The sequence below is a fragment of the Marmota flaviventris genome, chromosome 10 (assembly GCF_047511675.1).
Source record: "Marmota flaviventris isolate mMarFla1 chromosome 10, mMarFla1.hap1, whole genome shotgun sequence".
Taxonomy (NCBI): Eukaryota; Metazoa; Chordata; class Mammalia; order Rodentia; family Sciuridae; genus Marmota; species Marmota flaviventris.
Genome location: NC_092507.1, coordinates 84,911,282 through 84,926,802, shown reverse-complemented (window position 1 = coordinate 84,926,802; position 15,521 = coordinate 84,911,282). Strand labels below are relative to the sequence as shown.

The following is a 15,521-nucleotide window of genomic DNA, read 5'->3' as shown; positions in this document are numbered from 1 at the left end:
AATATTCCTACACAAGTTTTGATGTTGAAGAAAGCATAATTTCGAAGAAGCGCACATAAACCTTCCATTTTCTGACTGTGAGAGCCACTACAGGGAAGCTGCGGTTATCCTATTCTAACACAAAGTAGCCAGCATCTTCTTAATAAAGTAGCATTTCTTTGACAAGGAATTGCACACCACTATTTCACAGCTAAATAGAGTTTGAGAGTTTACATGGTACATGTACTATAATAATCAGCACCACCCATATTGAGCTGTAGGTGCAGATTCTGCAAAATGAATATATAATACTGCATGGCCTCTGCTGTCGAGAAAACCTGTGTGTTCTGGATTCCCACAGCTAATTATAAAGAAAAATCCCCAAAGTTGGCACATTCAGGAAGTAAAATAGTATACATAGAAGGAAACCACTTTCTTTTAATACTGCCCTCTGCAAAACCTTTTGAATCTGATGATAGGTCTCAAGAAAACTCTTCACATTATCACATTAGTTAGGTTTTTGCATTGTGCTTTTCCCTCCCCCTGATGTTAAATCTACAAGTTTAGTGTGGTAGTTCTCAAGATGTAGAGAGTTCCGTGCGGATGGTGAACTATCTAATTTGGCGAGAAGGCTTTCCGATCCTCCGGAGCAGGTAGAATCAACACTCAGTCTTTTGGGAGTCGACCAAATGATTGAATGAATGGTCATCACTCAATCCTTATAAGCCCGTGTTGGGGAGGTTCCTTTGTAGAAGATATTTCTAGTGTTTTCCGGGCTGTTGCTTCTCTCAGGGATTAAAATGATGTTGCCCTTTCTCCGAAGGGTGGAGTCGCGGGAGGAAGAAATGGACAACGTCTCTGAGCCAATTTCACTGCCCTCCACTGGGGTGACACGGATGGTGGTGATCCCATGGTGGTGATGCTCATTGTTATCAATGTTGCTTCTCTTGCGATCTCCAGAACCAAAACTGTCTTTCAGGGACTCACAGCTTTCTGAGTCCCTGTTGAGATCGTTGAGCTCGTAAGTTTGGCGAAGGCTGCCCTTCTCAGGAGCCTTCCATTTCCAGGAGCCACTGCCTTCGCCTTCGGTGGACGGGATCTGGATGATGGGCCTGTTGTTCTCCGGGTGAGCCTCGACTCTCACGATCCCACTGGGCTCGTGGTCTGTCAAGGTTTTGTAGCGGATGGATCCGGTGCAGGAGACGGTGCTGCCCTCGGTGTTCTTGGGGCTACTCTGCAGGACGCCCTGCTGCTTGGACATGGCTATCACTTGCATGATTCGAGGCTGACTGTTGCTTCTGTTACAGGCCACGGTCTTCTCAGCTGCCTTCAACCACTTGGCCCGAGCAGAGCTACTCTTGGGGGAGGTGCTTATGTTTTCCTGGGTCTCCTCCGGGATGTGCACCAGCTGTGAGGAGCCAGGGCGGGACTGGATGGACACTCTTGGGCCTCCAGGCATGCTGTTGTTACACCCGGGGACAGTGCTCGGCTGGATCTTGAGGTACTGATTGCCAGGACCGTGGTGGTCTCCATTCACCCCCACCCTGGATGGCTCTGAGCTTGACCTCATTTCTATGGATCTGGGGGGTGACTGCCCGGGCTCAGTCTCCATAACTTGCAGAGACAACTTCCGACTCTCATTCTTATTCTTCCACTGGGTGAGGAGCTGCTTGGATCGAGCAGAATCCATAGAGGCATGAATGCTCGCGTTTCTTCTGACAGGGTCTTCCACGGAGGGCGTGTTGGCTCTCGGCAGGGTGTTGCTGAAGGTAACCATGTTCTCCTTCCCCATGGGGCTCCGCGGAGTGATGATTTCCACGTCGGCGTTTGCCCTTTTGAGGTTTGTTAGGGAGCTGGCGTCTCGGTGGTTTCGGTTGAGGATGCCCTCTGTGTGAGCAATCCCGTCACTGCTGCTGCCGTTTTTAGCTGCTAGAACCCGGCTGGGGTCCTGATTGAGATCTGTCAGAGACCGGAGGGCTTCTCTGTGCTGAAACATACTGTCTTCACTAGGCAGAAAATTCCCCACAGCATACAGGCCCTAGTTCAAGGCAAAACCATAAATATCATGCTCTAGGACGCATACCTGCTGTTTCCCCCAGAGTGCATGACATGCATAAATAAGTCAGGTGCCAGGGGGAAGCTTTTTTTTTTTTTTTTTTTTAACCACAAATAAACAGGACAATTATTTGGGAAAACAGTAAGCTCTGTCCTAATTAACTGAACTAATTGTACAGAAACACAGACACCATCTCTTTTTTCCATCCTCCTGGATGTTTTTGACATTTACCCTGTGTATTCTGAGAGGAAAAGGAGACCGTGAAAGAAATAAGGACATTTCGTTCTATCTTTCAAAGCAATTCATTTTTTTTTTTTTCTGGATTGATTTGGGAACTTCCCTGTTGAGTGACACCTTAAAAAAATTAAATGATTTATTTTGCCTTCAGTTTTCAATCATACCTTATTTTTGAAAAGCAGATGAGTTGCAGAGAATACAGAACAATGGATCATTCATAAAACGTGATTTCCGGTTTTGAAACGAAGTCAGAGAATATATTGTCACAACTCACATTGAGGTCAGCCTTGCCTGTTCAGCTTTGTACAGGGTGCACTCAGCAGAGAGGGCAGAAGCCACTGCCAAATGGTGGACCCATGTTCCTTCCAGATTTACCCTTGACCTTCAGTGGGGGAATCTTAATTAAGTTAATGCCACTACTCTCAGTCTGAGTCAAATTTTACTTCATTTTGTCTTCATATTTTGTCTATCAATCTTTTTGTTTGTTTTAGATTTGGAAAAAGCTAAAAGTTCAAAGTCAAAGTTATTACCTTTTTTTTACATATAGTAGATTGAATCTCTACTGAGTTTTAAGATTTTGGGGAAGCTTTTAAGATTAAACAGCAGATATATACTTGGGTGCTTATTTCAACAGAAGGTAACCACTGTCAACCTTTCAAGACTAAACAATGGAATTATTTGAATTTAACATTATATAGAATGTTTCACAATGAAGAACATCGTGGACTTAGAACTGATAAATTTCCAATCATGGAGTACAAACAGGAATGGAATAAAGTCAAGCTTCTGCATCTACAGCTATTTTAATTCCTGGTTAAAATCCTCTTAAATAGTATCAGTCTAAACTGTTACCATTACAACTCACCAGAAGAAGTAACTCAATGTTCTATTGATTGTATTTAAATTTGTAAGTTTGGACAACTCCTCCACCGGACAGTAAGCTCTGGATATTGTCCAAGGATGCTGATCTCATTTTAAAATTCTTTTCATATTATGACACAGATAGTTATTATCCTCATTTTATAAATGAAGAAACAGGCTTTTAAGAGGCTATGTAACTTTCCCAAATGGGCAAGTTTCAGGAAAGTTGAAATTCACCCCCAATTTTTTGATCTGTAAATCCCATACTAATTCCAGGACACTTACACCAGTGCAAAGGCAATGTATGAACTAGAGAGTGGCAGTTCTCAGCCTCTTTATTCCTACTGTAGCATTGCTGGTCAATACTCCTATGGCTTATGCACCATTTCTAGCACACTAATTTTAATGTGATCCCTTTCTACTCCACTGAAGAAAACATGTGAGTGCGAATGAGATGTAAAGTAACAATCCTGACTGTGCTAGTTTACAACATTGCAAAGTAAATCATTGCACACTTCAGTACTTTTATTATTTTTTGTAATCATCTTGTCTATTCTCAAGTGTAACAAGACCACATGATTTAGAACTCCTGCTATAGACAACTAACTTTTATTCTCTGTCAGGTCCTCTCAGTTTCCTTCATTATTACCTTTTTTTTTCCTGCATGTTCCTTCCATATTGGTAGTCCCTGGCTCCTTTTATTCTTATGATTTGGCAATTTTATATGCTGCAAATAACTACTTTGATACTTCTACCAATAATATCCATCATTTACAAATCTCAGTACTGATTGTTCTTTTCAGCCTCAGACGCAACTATTCAGCTGCCTATTGATTAAATTGAACTCATCAACTCCCCTTTACCTGACCAACCTGTTTCCTCTATCATTTACCCACCCTGCTCATGAAGTCACCATTAGTTCATTCTTCCAAGCTATAAATCTGCCCCTTATCTCTCCTTCCTCCTGTTTCCTCACCCTCCACTCTTTCACATGGCCATATCCTTGAAGATGTAATTTCTTCTCCTTGACTGCCCTCTTTCCTTCCTTACTCTAAGAAACTCTAATGTTTTTAATAATATAAACACATCAGGGCTGGGGTTGTGGCTCAGAGGTAGAGTGCTTGCCTACCATGCATGAGGCACTGGGTTCAATCCTCAGCACCATATAAAAATAAAATAGAGATATTGTGTCCACCTATAACTAAAAAATAAATATTAAAAAACAAAAACAAACAAAAAAACATCATTTCTGTAAAGGCTTCTTCATGTTCCTTAGGCAGTTTGCTATTCCCAAAGGGCTTCATTTACACCTTATTATAACATTTAACATATTGCTAATGGTAATCTTTATATTGTAAATTTCTAAAGAAAACCTCTTATTTTCACTGTTTTAATAATCAGCACAGTGCTAGAAAAGAGTGGATATTGAATATATGAAAAATGAATGAATGAATGAGCAAGTAAAATGGATAATCTCAGTTTCCTTATGATGCAAATACTCATCTTGAAGATCAGGTTTGAAAGTAACACAATATTAGAGAATTTACTGATAGTTGGAACAAAATTACATTTAGGTGCCTACATCTGTGTTATTGGGCAAATTAAACCTTCACTTTCACAAACCTTTGCTTTCACAAATACTCACTTTTCTCATCTGTAAAGTTATATTAATAATAGTATATGTCATTTTTGTAAAGATAAAATACAGCAATTTTTAAACCACAACTTCTGGCTCAGAATAAAGAGTTCAATAAATTATTATACTGAAAGAGGGATGTGTAATTCAACTTTGAATGGAGACACAGCCTGAGATTTGTCTCATGAATACAAAATATTTTTGAGTAAATTATTATTATGCAAAATATGGTATGTATAGTTCAAATTATTATTATGCAAAATATGGTATGTATAGTTCTCCATTTCAAACTGTGGCTCATCAAAAAAAATAATAAATTATTTACCAAATACAGTGCAATGCCTCCTCCAATTAAAAAACCACAATAGACATCAACAGGGTGGTTCTTATATTGTGTTATCCGTGTTAGCCCGCAGATGATTCCACAGATGATAAATGTGAAGACCAAGAGGGGTTTCAGGAGCTTAGAGGAATCCGTTAATGTGGAATTGAAGTACATCTTAAAAATGAAAGAAATGGGTTAATCATGCTCGAACAGCTATTTTATTAGAAAATTCTTCTCTCTGCTATGGCTATTCTCCACCTGGTAAGAGGGGAAATGCATGACAAAATTCATCAAATAAATAACAGATCTCTCATTTAATTACATGGAAGTCTAAAAAAAATGAGACAGTAGAATTAGATCACAATTTAATCTCCATGTTAGTTGTCACATAATTACAGTCCATTTTCCTCATAAAAGACTTCATGGGCTACAATGACTATTCATTGCACAACATTTCAAATTTACACTGACCTAGAAATCTCACCATTGTTACATAAATATTGAAAATTGTGTGTGTGTGTGTTTGTGTATAATTCTTTTAGTACTTGTAATATTCGTGTATTTCACAATACCCTCTCAACAAAGTATAATATTGCATTAAGAGGATACAAGATAAATAAATATAATTATAACTGTAGAAAAAATTTTTTACTGTACCATTTTTTTAATAGTAGCTTTTGATTCCTGCTTTTGATGCCATTGCATTGAAGGGATGCACTGTTCAAGATTATGAACTAATTAGTCACCTGGAGACAATGATTGTTCCTCTGATTTTCTACAGGACACAATTTAATGAAAAAGAACTAATTACTTACCGAAACGTACACGGCTGCAAAGGCAGCGAGGGTCGCGTGTTGAGAAGGGAACGACTTTCTGCCAAAGGAAGACAGTCCAGTTATGTCTTTTAGCTTAGATACAATGTTAGCAATCATCTCAACCCTGGGTGGTTAAAATGGTCAACTTAGGCCACAAGACAACAACGGTAACTTTAACTTATGTATAGTTTTCTGTGGAAAACCTGGCAATTAAAAAAAAACAAAAAACCTGCCACTGCTAATCACCATTAGTGTTAAAGAATACTAGGGATGTGCTTTCCTGTATTAATAAGTACCAGCTTGACAAAGGAACTTCTTGATTACGCCATTGAAATGATGTTGGAAAAATAGAAATGGAATGGAAAAAAGGATAATTGTTCTTCAGTATTAGAATTATGTTAAAGTAAAAGTTCATAAAAATCTAAAGATTTACAGCTTTAAAACTTTTCTGTGATTTTAAGTATGCAATTTAATTTACAAAAAATTGTAAAAAGACAAAAGTATTTTCTCACAGCAGTAGATCTTCTATACTCTGGAAAGCCTAAGAAAAATCCAATTTTAACAACATGTTTCTCAGTGTATTCCACTTTAAAATAATTATCGTCTCAAGAATGTCAGAGCTTTTTTATTTAGTTAAGCAATTAAAGGATCAGGGTTGGTGTGCTGGATGACAGAATAGTGGAAGAGAAAACTGAAAAGGATGGTCCAAAAAGAAGACAGATTTTTTTTGCTATGGGTTAAAAATTGAGAAAAATAAAATTCATATATATTAGTGCTCTCCTAATTATTTGGTATTTATTATTAACACAGATGAAATAATGTAATAGAACTTAAAATCACTGAGGACAGGTCTTGATTATTGAAAGGTCATGAGAACTTGAATGTATATCATGAAATATTGAGTTCTGATTCTTCAAGATTAGTTATCAAAGTATTTTTCACTCTTCGATAGATCTTTGAGAACTCACTGAATGACCAATCCAAATGTATCATAATCATTTATTGCCCCATATTCCTTTATAATTTATTTCTTGTAAGTTTCTTTGGTACTTTCTCCTGTCATAAAAGTTTATCTTTACTTTATTGATTGAAAAAAAAATCAATGCTTTAGTAGTTCTTGAGTTTTCCTGTTCTTTTGTTTTCTGAAATGTAAGGCCAGAAGCTGTTCCAATCTTCTGTGTTCATTCAAAGAAAACAAATGACCTTGTAGAGGTTACCTCTTTCCAAACTCAACCAAAGTGAAAATTCATGATTCTTTGTACAAAAGATATGAGATAGATATTTACTACATTGGCTTTTAGTGTTCCACTTTATCCAATATAAATATTGGCTAAATATCCTAAAGTAAATATCCTAAAGTAAACCAATTGTGGTAACCTAAAACCAAATGAGTAGCAGTTTGCTTTTAGGTCATTCCAGTCTTAAGGTGTGACTGGAATACTATGATATGAAGACTAGTAGGAGACTATAATGCTAAAATCTAGAGAATACAAGAGGGATTTGGAATGAGCCACCAATGGATTTCTGTTACAAACACTAAAGAAATTGTTAAATTGAGGGGGGGGATCAAAGTTGTTATGACTGATATATCATGCTTAAGGTAGTACCCCAAACAGTTACTGAATAATGAAAACGTTGACATGAAATGTTCTTAGATCTCAGTTTCTAACCTGCCACTGTTGATAACGGTAAGGTCAGATCCTGAGCAAATATCTTCCACAATGTAGGAATTTTCTTTGCAAGATACATTCAGAGAAGTATAGTTTGGCTTGCACACAGTCAGAAAGTATGGTGCCTGATATCCTGTGGACAGTTGTATGATATCTGTAATGAGAGCTGTAGAGCATAGTCCAAAGACATGAACACCTACAAGCAAAATGAAAAAAAGCTGTTACCAAGTTGATGGTCAGTGCCAATGCTGTATCAGCTTCAATCCTGTTTATTGCACCTTAACATGGAGACCTCAAAATCGCTTGTCATCATTAATTTCCCTAGGTTAATTTTGAGAAGATAGTATAGAAAATTCCTAAATTTCTTAACAGATACTTAAGAATAAAATGAGTATTTCCAAAGTAGTAATTTAAGGCATTTTTGTCAGTTTTGTTAAATAGGGCCAATCTTTAACGTTGTCTACCATAGGCCACTTGTGAAACACCTGGCACACCTTAAGGTGACCAACTGTGTGAATTGAGAGGGATTAAATTGGAAGAATGAATCAAAAATAAAACTAAATTTAAACTTGCTAGGCATTTTTTTTTATGCTGCCAGGGCTTTCTTCTTGTGGTCCATCACTCTAGCCAACAGTTAAACCAAACTCTATCAAATCCATTCTCATTCCCTACATTCATGCTAGAATGCTAATTAAAACAGAGAAGAGGGTTGCAGGTTCTGTCATGGAAACAACAATCATAATGTAGGAACACAGCTATGGAGCCTCCCTCAGTGTTTGGAATTTGGGGATGATGTTTTTATATCTCCACCAAAATTCTATCTTTTTTTGTCAAAAAATATGTCTGCTTGTGGTAGCTTGCTTGTCCTTGTCCTTAGGAGTCTTGCTCTGTGATTATGTACACATGGCCTGGAACTGACTGGCTCCCTACATATTGTCTTGATTCCCTGAATTCATTCTTACTTGATTGCCTGATTCTGATTCATGAGTTACTCAGAAATCCTTATGAAAGGCATCTCGGTAATTCTTCACTAGCCACCTTTAGACCAAGAGCCCTGGCTTGCACATTACCCTGTTTTATATTTTTCTTCTCTATTTAATGTCATCAAACTAACACTCTTTCAATTCCTGCTCTGCCTGCACCCTGGGATTCATGATACAGAAATTTTATTTCTACCTTCTTATTCCTAGAAGTATGCAAGGACTTTGCAAAGAGTTTAAATAATAAGGGAAATGTACTTATGCTTTTGGAAAACTAGAATCTTTAGGTATACAGATGTTGAGGTTGTTGACAGCATTTCAGAGAAGGTAAATGCCCTTTTTTCCACACACTTGGTTATGTTAGGGAAAACTTTCTTTGAGATGAGCTTATGTGTCCTGGAGTTTTATTTCCTTGCCTTGGATCCTGCTAAGGGTCCTATTGTTTTCTTACCATTTCAATATGATGCTTAGAGGAGCAGACTTTAGGAAATGATTTAGATCAGATATTTCCTCTTGCAACAGAAAAGGTTGCATTTAATCATCTACTAGATATTAAATGTAGCTACCTACTCCTTTGAACTGACATGTCATACATAAAAATAACTTTTACTGACTTTCTTGGAGTGACTATAAAACATTTAGGTTGGTGTGGTATATTGTGGGTGGTTACTTAACTCACTATGAAAACAAAAAAGGACAATGACTCAAACTATATTACTATGGTCCCATGCTAATTTAGAAGAGATGAAGATTTAGAAATTGATTTGATTCAGATGCTGCTTAATCAGGCCTATAGATTTCCGACAGGTCTCATAGAAAAAAAAAAAAAGAAGAGTTAGAGATTACAGGAAAAATAGCCACGAAGCAGTATACTATTGTGACATTTTGCCATTTGCACATGCAATAACTTCTGGATGAACACACTCCAAGAAATGAAATCACAGATGTGACTAAAGTAACTTCTGAAGAGTTATTGCACTGGCTTGCTCAAGTTTTTTCTCCATTAAGAAAAACTGAACACACATTCAGTGGAACCATTTAAAGTAAATTCATGCTTCAACTTGAGGTAAGAAAAAAATACACTGAAATGCATGGCAAGTTAGCTTTCCAAACAAGGACCATAACTGTAAATAATAGATTGCAGATAGCCTAAATTTTGGTGTTTTAACAGTTTCTTGTATAATGTAAAACACATCATGTACTTAAATTATACATCTAAATTATAGCTTTAGAGACTTAATATCTGTAATTAAATATAACATTTCTATTTGTAAAAACATTTCCTTTCTTTGTGACTCCTCACACCCACCAACAAATCTGACTGCTCTTCTAAGAAAAGAGTTGAAGTTGCAGCCTCCAGCATTAATGTTAGGTTCCAGTCCAACTCCATTTCTTCTTTTGGAGAGGCAACAGTAGAGAATTCCTTCTCCTACCATAATCTGAAAAAAACAAAGGGCATTCAGGAAAGGAGTGTTGGTATGCCTGTTATACAACAAATATAAAAGAATTATATACCATCTCAACACACCATCAGTTCAACAAAGCAAAGATGTATTTTTCTTAAAAGCTTTAGCAAAAATAAACCATTTCTCCTGGGTATCTGAACAAGTGATGAGAAGAAAACAAAATCAGGGCACTGAGATTTGCCTGAATCTTCTGTCCTTCTGTGCACTGCTCAAGGGTGTGAGAGCATCCTAGCATTTCAATGTGGCTGCAGTAATTGGGCTTTAACACTTTTCCCAACCATACCTAGGGACACCTACACAGTTAATCACAGGGTGAGTGATTCTATCCTAACTCTTAGAGCTTTGGTATTTCATCCCTAAAATTGGAAAAGAAGATGAGTGGGAGAAGGTAAAATGAGAATTAGGAACCAGATTATTTTATATATATATTTAGTTGTAGATGGACACAACACCTTTATTTATTATCTATTTGTTTATTTTTTATGTAGTGCTGAGGATTGAAACCAGCACCTCACACATGCTAGACAAATACTCCATTGCTGAGCCACAACTACAGCCTGGAACCAGATTTTTTGTCCTAGCAGATTAGGTTAACAAACCAACTTGGAATTTAGTAGAAGGACCAGTCTATGGAAAACACATGTGAGTATGAACAGGTACTACCTACAGCACAGCTGCCCCATAAAAATTTCTGCCAGGATTAAACTCTGTTTTTCACTCTCTGATATGGTAGCCACTACTCACATGTAGCTGTTGAGGATTTGAAACGTAGTTATTGCAAATGAGCTGAGTACTTAATTTTATTTCCTTGTATTATAATATATTTTTAAAAATTAAATTAATTTAGACTTAAAATAGCCACAAATGGCCAGTGGTTATTTTATTGGAGAAGGCAGATAATAAGAGAATCCAGTTAAGCAGGTAGTATTTTCTAGGTGGAAGACATTTAGACAATGTGTTTGAAATGGAGAGAGAACCATACCACAGAATCAGGACCGTCCTAAGGTAAGGAATGATGCACTTTGCTGCAGGATTTTAGGACGCGGGAGATCTGTGAAGGAACTCAATATTACTTAAGCATTGTTTCCTTCAGGAGGTTTTCCTTGAACCCTCTTATTGTACCCTGAATTACATCTCTTTCTGTGTGGCTCCCTTAACACCTAGTCCTTTTCTCTAGCACAGCTTTATTCAAGAGCACTTTAATTGTTCATTTGATTGTCTCTCACTATGCTAGGACACTTATAAGGAAGAATCATTTCTTAGTTACCTTTTTCCTTACTGCCTCGTATATTGCCCGGCACTGCAGGATTTGTGTTTGTGACCTTGACCATGAGACTCAGTTTTGCTAACTACCCTGTACATTTGAGTTGTTAGTTATTCTACACAATAAAAACAAGATTTGAATTTATGAGTTATATTTATGCAAAAAGTTTCAAATAGCCTAAAAATTGTTGTGAAATTAGATAGATTTATATAAGTATAGGAAGCTGAAGGAAGTAGGGTTTTATGACATAACAACTATGTCTCATATATAAGAGATCATGTCAGTGTAAAGATTTAAACCAAAGTCCGAGCTAGAACTATTGCCAGGAGTTAGATTTTCCAGGGGACCTTTCCCAGTTTTCATTACCAGTTTAGTATTTATTTTATGAAGTATTTAAAATTATAGTGCATGGTTTTTAAATGGCACTATGTTGGCAGTAAGCCTTTGACCTTCTCTTTCAAATGTTCAAATTGCTATACTTAGTTTTGTATTTAATGTGCCATATGTATCATTATAAAGAATTTAATTTGTATAAAAATTTAAAAAATAATTCTTTTAAAGGAACTCTGCCAATTTCATACATATGATAATCATATGACACGAAAACCTCATTTAAGGCCAATCAGTATAGACAAAACCAAGAGAGATTTATTTTAAATAATGAAGCACTAAGTTAGCTATTTGTACTTCTTGACAAGCACCATCCTGTAGCAGCAGCACCTCAAGTCAGACGTGGAAATGTCTAGGTGCAACACTGTGTGGATAGATGTGATGTCATACAGCTGCTCACAGGGAATGGTATCATGACCATCTCAAACTCATCATTGCAAGAAAATTAACCACTTGAAAGACACTGTTGTATGTTTAACAGAAATTGATTTCATCTTCACTTCTTCAATAACAATTCTGTGAATAATTTTGCTTTTCTCTTTCCAATTATGTGTAATAATTCACATGAATGCTAAATTACCTAAGAATTTATTGGTACAGTGCCACTGGGGAAATGTGTCTTATTATACGACACAACAGTCATTATCTCAAGTGACCTTGAGATTTCAACAGTTTTATTTTAGTTGCTTTAATATGCTTTTACTCCTATGTCAAGAAGGCATGTCAACAATATTTGCCTTGATTATGAAATACAGAGAGAGGTTTCTGTCAGTATTTTGACGTTACCCAATTGTCCCTCTCATTAAAGAACACATCAATTTTCTTTTCATACTTGTATTCACTTAACCTCAATCTATATGCCATTGCATGAATTTTCAAAATGATTCAATCTGGTTTAAAGAGAATTCTCAGTGTAAGGAGACATGCTTCCTGATGCATTTCCAAAGGCGCCAGTTTACTTCCCCCTTCTGTTTGGCATGCTGACATGGTGTCAGGATTTAGGTTTGACAATAATGTTATTTGTTGCTATTGTTGTTTTAAACAGAAAGCAGTTTATGACAAGTATCTTTTCACAATAGTCTGTTTTGCTCTGTACCCAAGCCTGAAAAGAAGCAACACAACTGTGTATGTGTGTGTGTGTGTGTGTGTGTGTGTGAGAGAGAGAGAGAGAGAGAGAGAGAGAGAGAGAGAGAGAGAAATATCTTGGATGGGTTTTGAGAAGGTGTTTTGTAGTGACTCTACTCCAGGGAAAATGTTAGAGGAAACATTGTGCTAATTATTATAAAACTCCCACCCTTAGAATAGCCCTATAGAGAAAATTCACAATCCAAAAGTCTTTTTTTTTTCCTGTTTTTGAAAAATAAAGCAAATCAACAAAAACATCCATCGTAATGCTTGTCATAATGTGTTTAATGTTTAGATTTCCAATGAGTGTCTTTTAGGAGCCCCAACACATTTAATACCCTACATGTTGATTGTATAGTCTCCTGGATCCAAAATTAGCCTCTAGGAACTATAATCAAATTATGATATAATTTGCCTAGAAAATTAGACGTATGTATCCTTTAACAATATGTAATAAAATTATATTTCATAAATATTTGCAATAAACACAGACATTTGGTGTTTTTTTCCCTTAGAAATAATCTCTAAAGGACCTAAACAAAAATGAGTATCTTATTTTTCACTCTAAAATAAATGAACTTGAATGTTAAGAATAAAATTTTGTAACTTAAGGGCAATTTTGGAGAAATAAGAATGTGCATTTCACAGACACCAAGGCATTTTAATTTCATGTATAATATCACAAAGACAAGTAAAAAAAAGTCTAAGAAGCAAACACTAAAAGTTTTATTCTTAATTGCCTGCATCAAAATCAGTGGATCTTTTTCTCTGTTCATATGAAGATCCTTTTAAAGAATACTGCTGATGTGTTTTTGTTTTGCTTTTTCTTCTATTTGAATGAATGAACGAACATAAAAAGCCCCTCTCTGCACAGTCTTCTTTAAAAGTCATTTACAAATGAAGGGTTCCTCTTGCCTCCCTACTTCCTCTTCAACTGCATTTTTGGAACAGTCTGATGCAGTCATAAAGATGAAAAGAAAATGGCATCCTTGACAATCAGAGAATAGAATCTGTTATTTTCATTTTCAGGGTTGGGAAAAAATTGGGGGAGTAATGTGGGAAGGCTAGAGAAAGAATTATGATCCTAGAACAAGTTGATTACAGACACCACAGCATGGATGTAGAGAAAATGTGTGTTTTGTGCAATGTCCTCAAAAACAGAGGCAAAATGAAATTGGAGTTGAATTTAGAAGTAGTGTATGTTTGAAGTGAAAGATATGAAAAACAATGTTTGAGATCAGTGATATCAAAATTTGTCTCACCTCCCAGTTCTTTACTAAAAACCTGTGAAATCAGTGTGGTAGAAAACAATTACTGACATCCTAAACTACTTTATGGCTTTCAAGTGACATGGGGGCCAATCAGGGCCCCAAGATGCAAATAGTTGCCTAGTTTGCTTCCTTTCCCATTAAGGGGTGTCCAACACCTGTAGAGGTGCAACAGAGACGCCTTGTGGAAGGAATCCGTGCTGACACTCCTGGGTCACTCATTGGCAGATTTCCGGTCTCATTTCTCAGGGCTCCAGAAAGTAAGCTTTGACCCCGACTCCCTTAAAGAGCATCCCTAAACTGTGTATTGAGATTTTGTTACAGGAAGTGAGGGAGTTAACAGAGGCAAGGACACAGTGATGAGGCCAAGGTCGTTGTCCCCAGGACATATAACAATGTCAGGAAATGAAGCTAGTTGAAATAAATGGTCCTGGCAGGGAGCATCACAATTAAATTTGCTTTCCAAGTGACTTGATAAGATACCCTGGTGAGCAACAACTTCCAGATATGTAAAAGGTAAGTTATTTAAATGATTAAATATCAACACAGTGTCTTTTTAGCACATTCATGAATATTTGTGTAGTATTTTATATATTTTATTTCTAACATATCAATAGTAATAAATCTGGGCAGTATATCTCAATTAGGAGAAGTGATTTTTGTTGTGATAGATTTAAAGAGAATATTCTTTCTTGTCTGGCCAAATGACTAAGATATATATATATATATATATAAAAAAAAAAAAAAATATATATATATATATATATATATATATATAAAGTTTTTAGAAAAATGACATAAAGATACTATTATTTGGAGCCATTTCACCCTCTAAAATGTTTCTCTGAAAGTCTCAGCTACTTCCAAGGACATCATGAATAGTTCTAATCACCCTGGAGTCACTGTAGTTTGAATAACTCATTAATTTACAAAGTGTTTGAGTCCTTTTAAGTATGATACTAAAGTTCAGTGGAAATTAAGTTTCAGTTTTATCTTCTGAGAATATTTTATATAATTTGTTTATAGTATAATATCACATTATGATTATTTAATGTAGGAAAAATTTTAAAAACAAATTCATAGCTATATTAAAATATGGAATTTATAATGTTTTTGCAGAGTTTTCTAAAACTGCTGATGTATAGAAACCCAATAAGCCAATTTATTAAAATATCTTATGAAAACTCTATTTAAATGCAGCTTTTAATTAATAATTACTTTCTCTGACATTCACGAGTATCAGCAAAGCAAAATGAGAGTTTTTACTAGTAGGAATGGATATTATTATCCTTGAAACATGTTTCTGGTTCTTTAGATAGTAGTCTAGGGGCAGAAGAAATGGTGAAAAGGCTTGGCTAATTTTATTTATTAATAAATTTATAAAAAATGTGTTATTTGTGATACGTGCTAATACATAAAAACAACTATGTTTTTTAAATTCATTTCCAG

General features: G+C 36.0%; 1 protein-coding gene across 2 annotated transcripts in view; it reads right to left on the bottom strand.

Moving 5' to 3' along the window:
• Nucleotides 1–691: 691 nt before the first annotated feature.
• Plppr4 (phospholipid phosphatase related 4) overlaps nt 692–15,521 on the bottom strand; it is a 38,007-nt gene continuing 23,177 nt past the window's right edge. The window contains exons 3-7 of one of the 2 annotated variants that reach the window (XM_027935188.3): nt 9,869–9,998; nt 7,580–7,775; nt 5,910–5,967; nt 5,095–5,268; nt 692–2,017 (exon numbers count right to left, since the gene is read on the bottom strand). In XM_027935188.3, the coding sequence (XP_027790989.1) occupies nt 692–2,017; nt 5,095–5,268; nt 5,910–5,967; nt 7,580–7,775; nt 9,869–9,998 (1,884 nt within the window). The remainder of the gene's footprint in view (nt 2,018–5,094; nt 5,269–5,909; nt 5,968–7,579; nt 7,776–9,868; nt 9,999–15,521) is intronic. The other variant, XM_027935189.3, reaches the window with a different exon arrangement.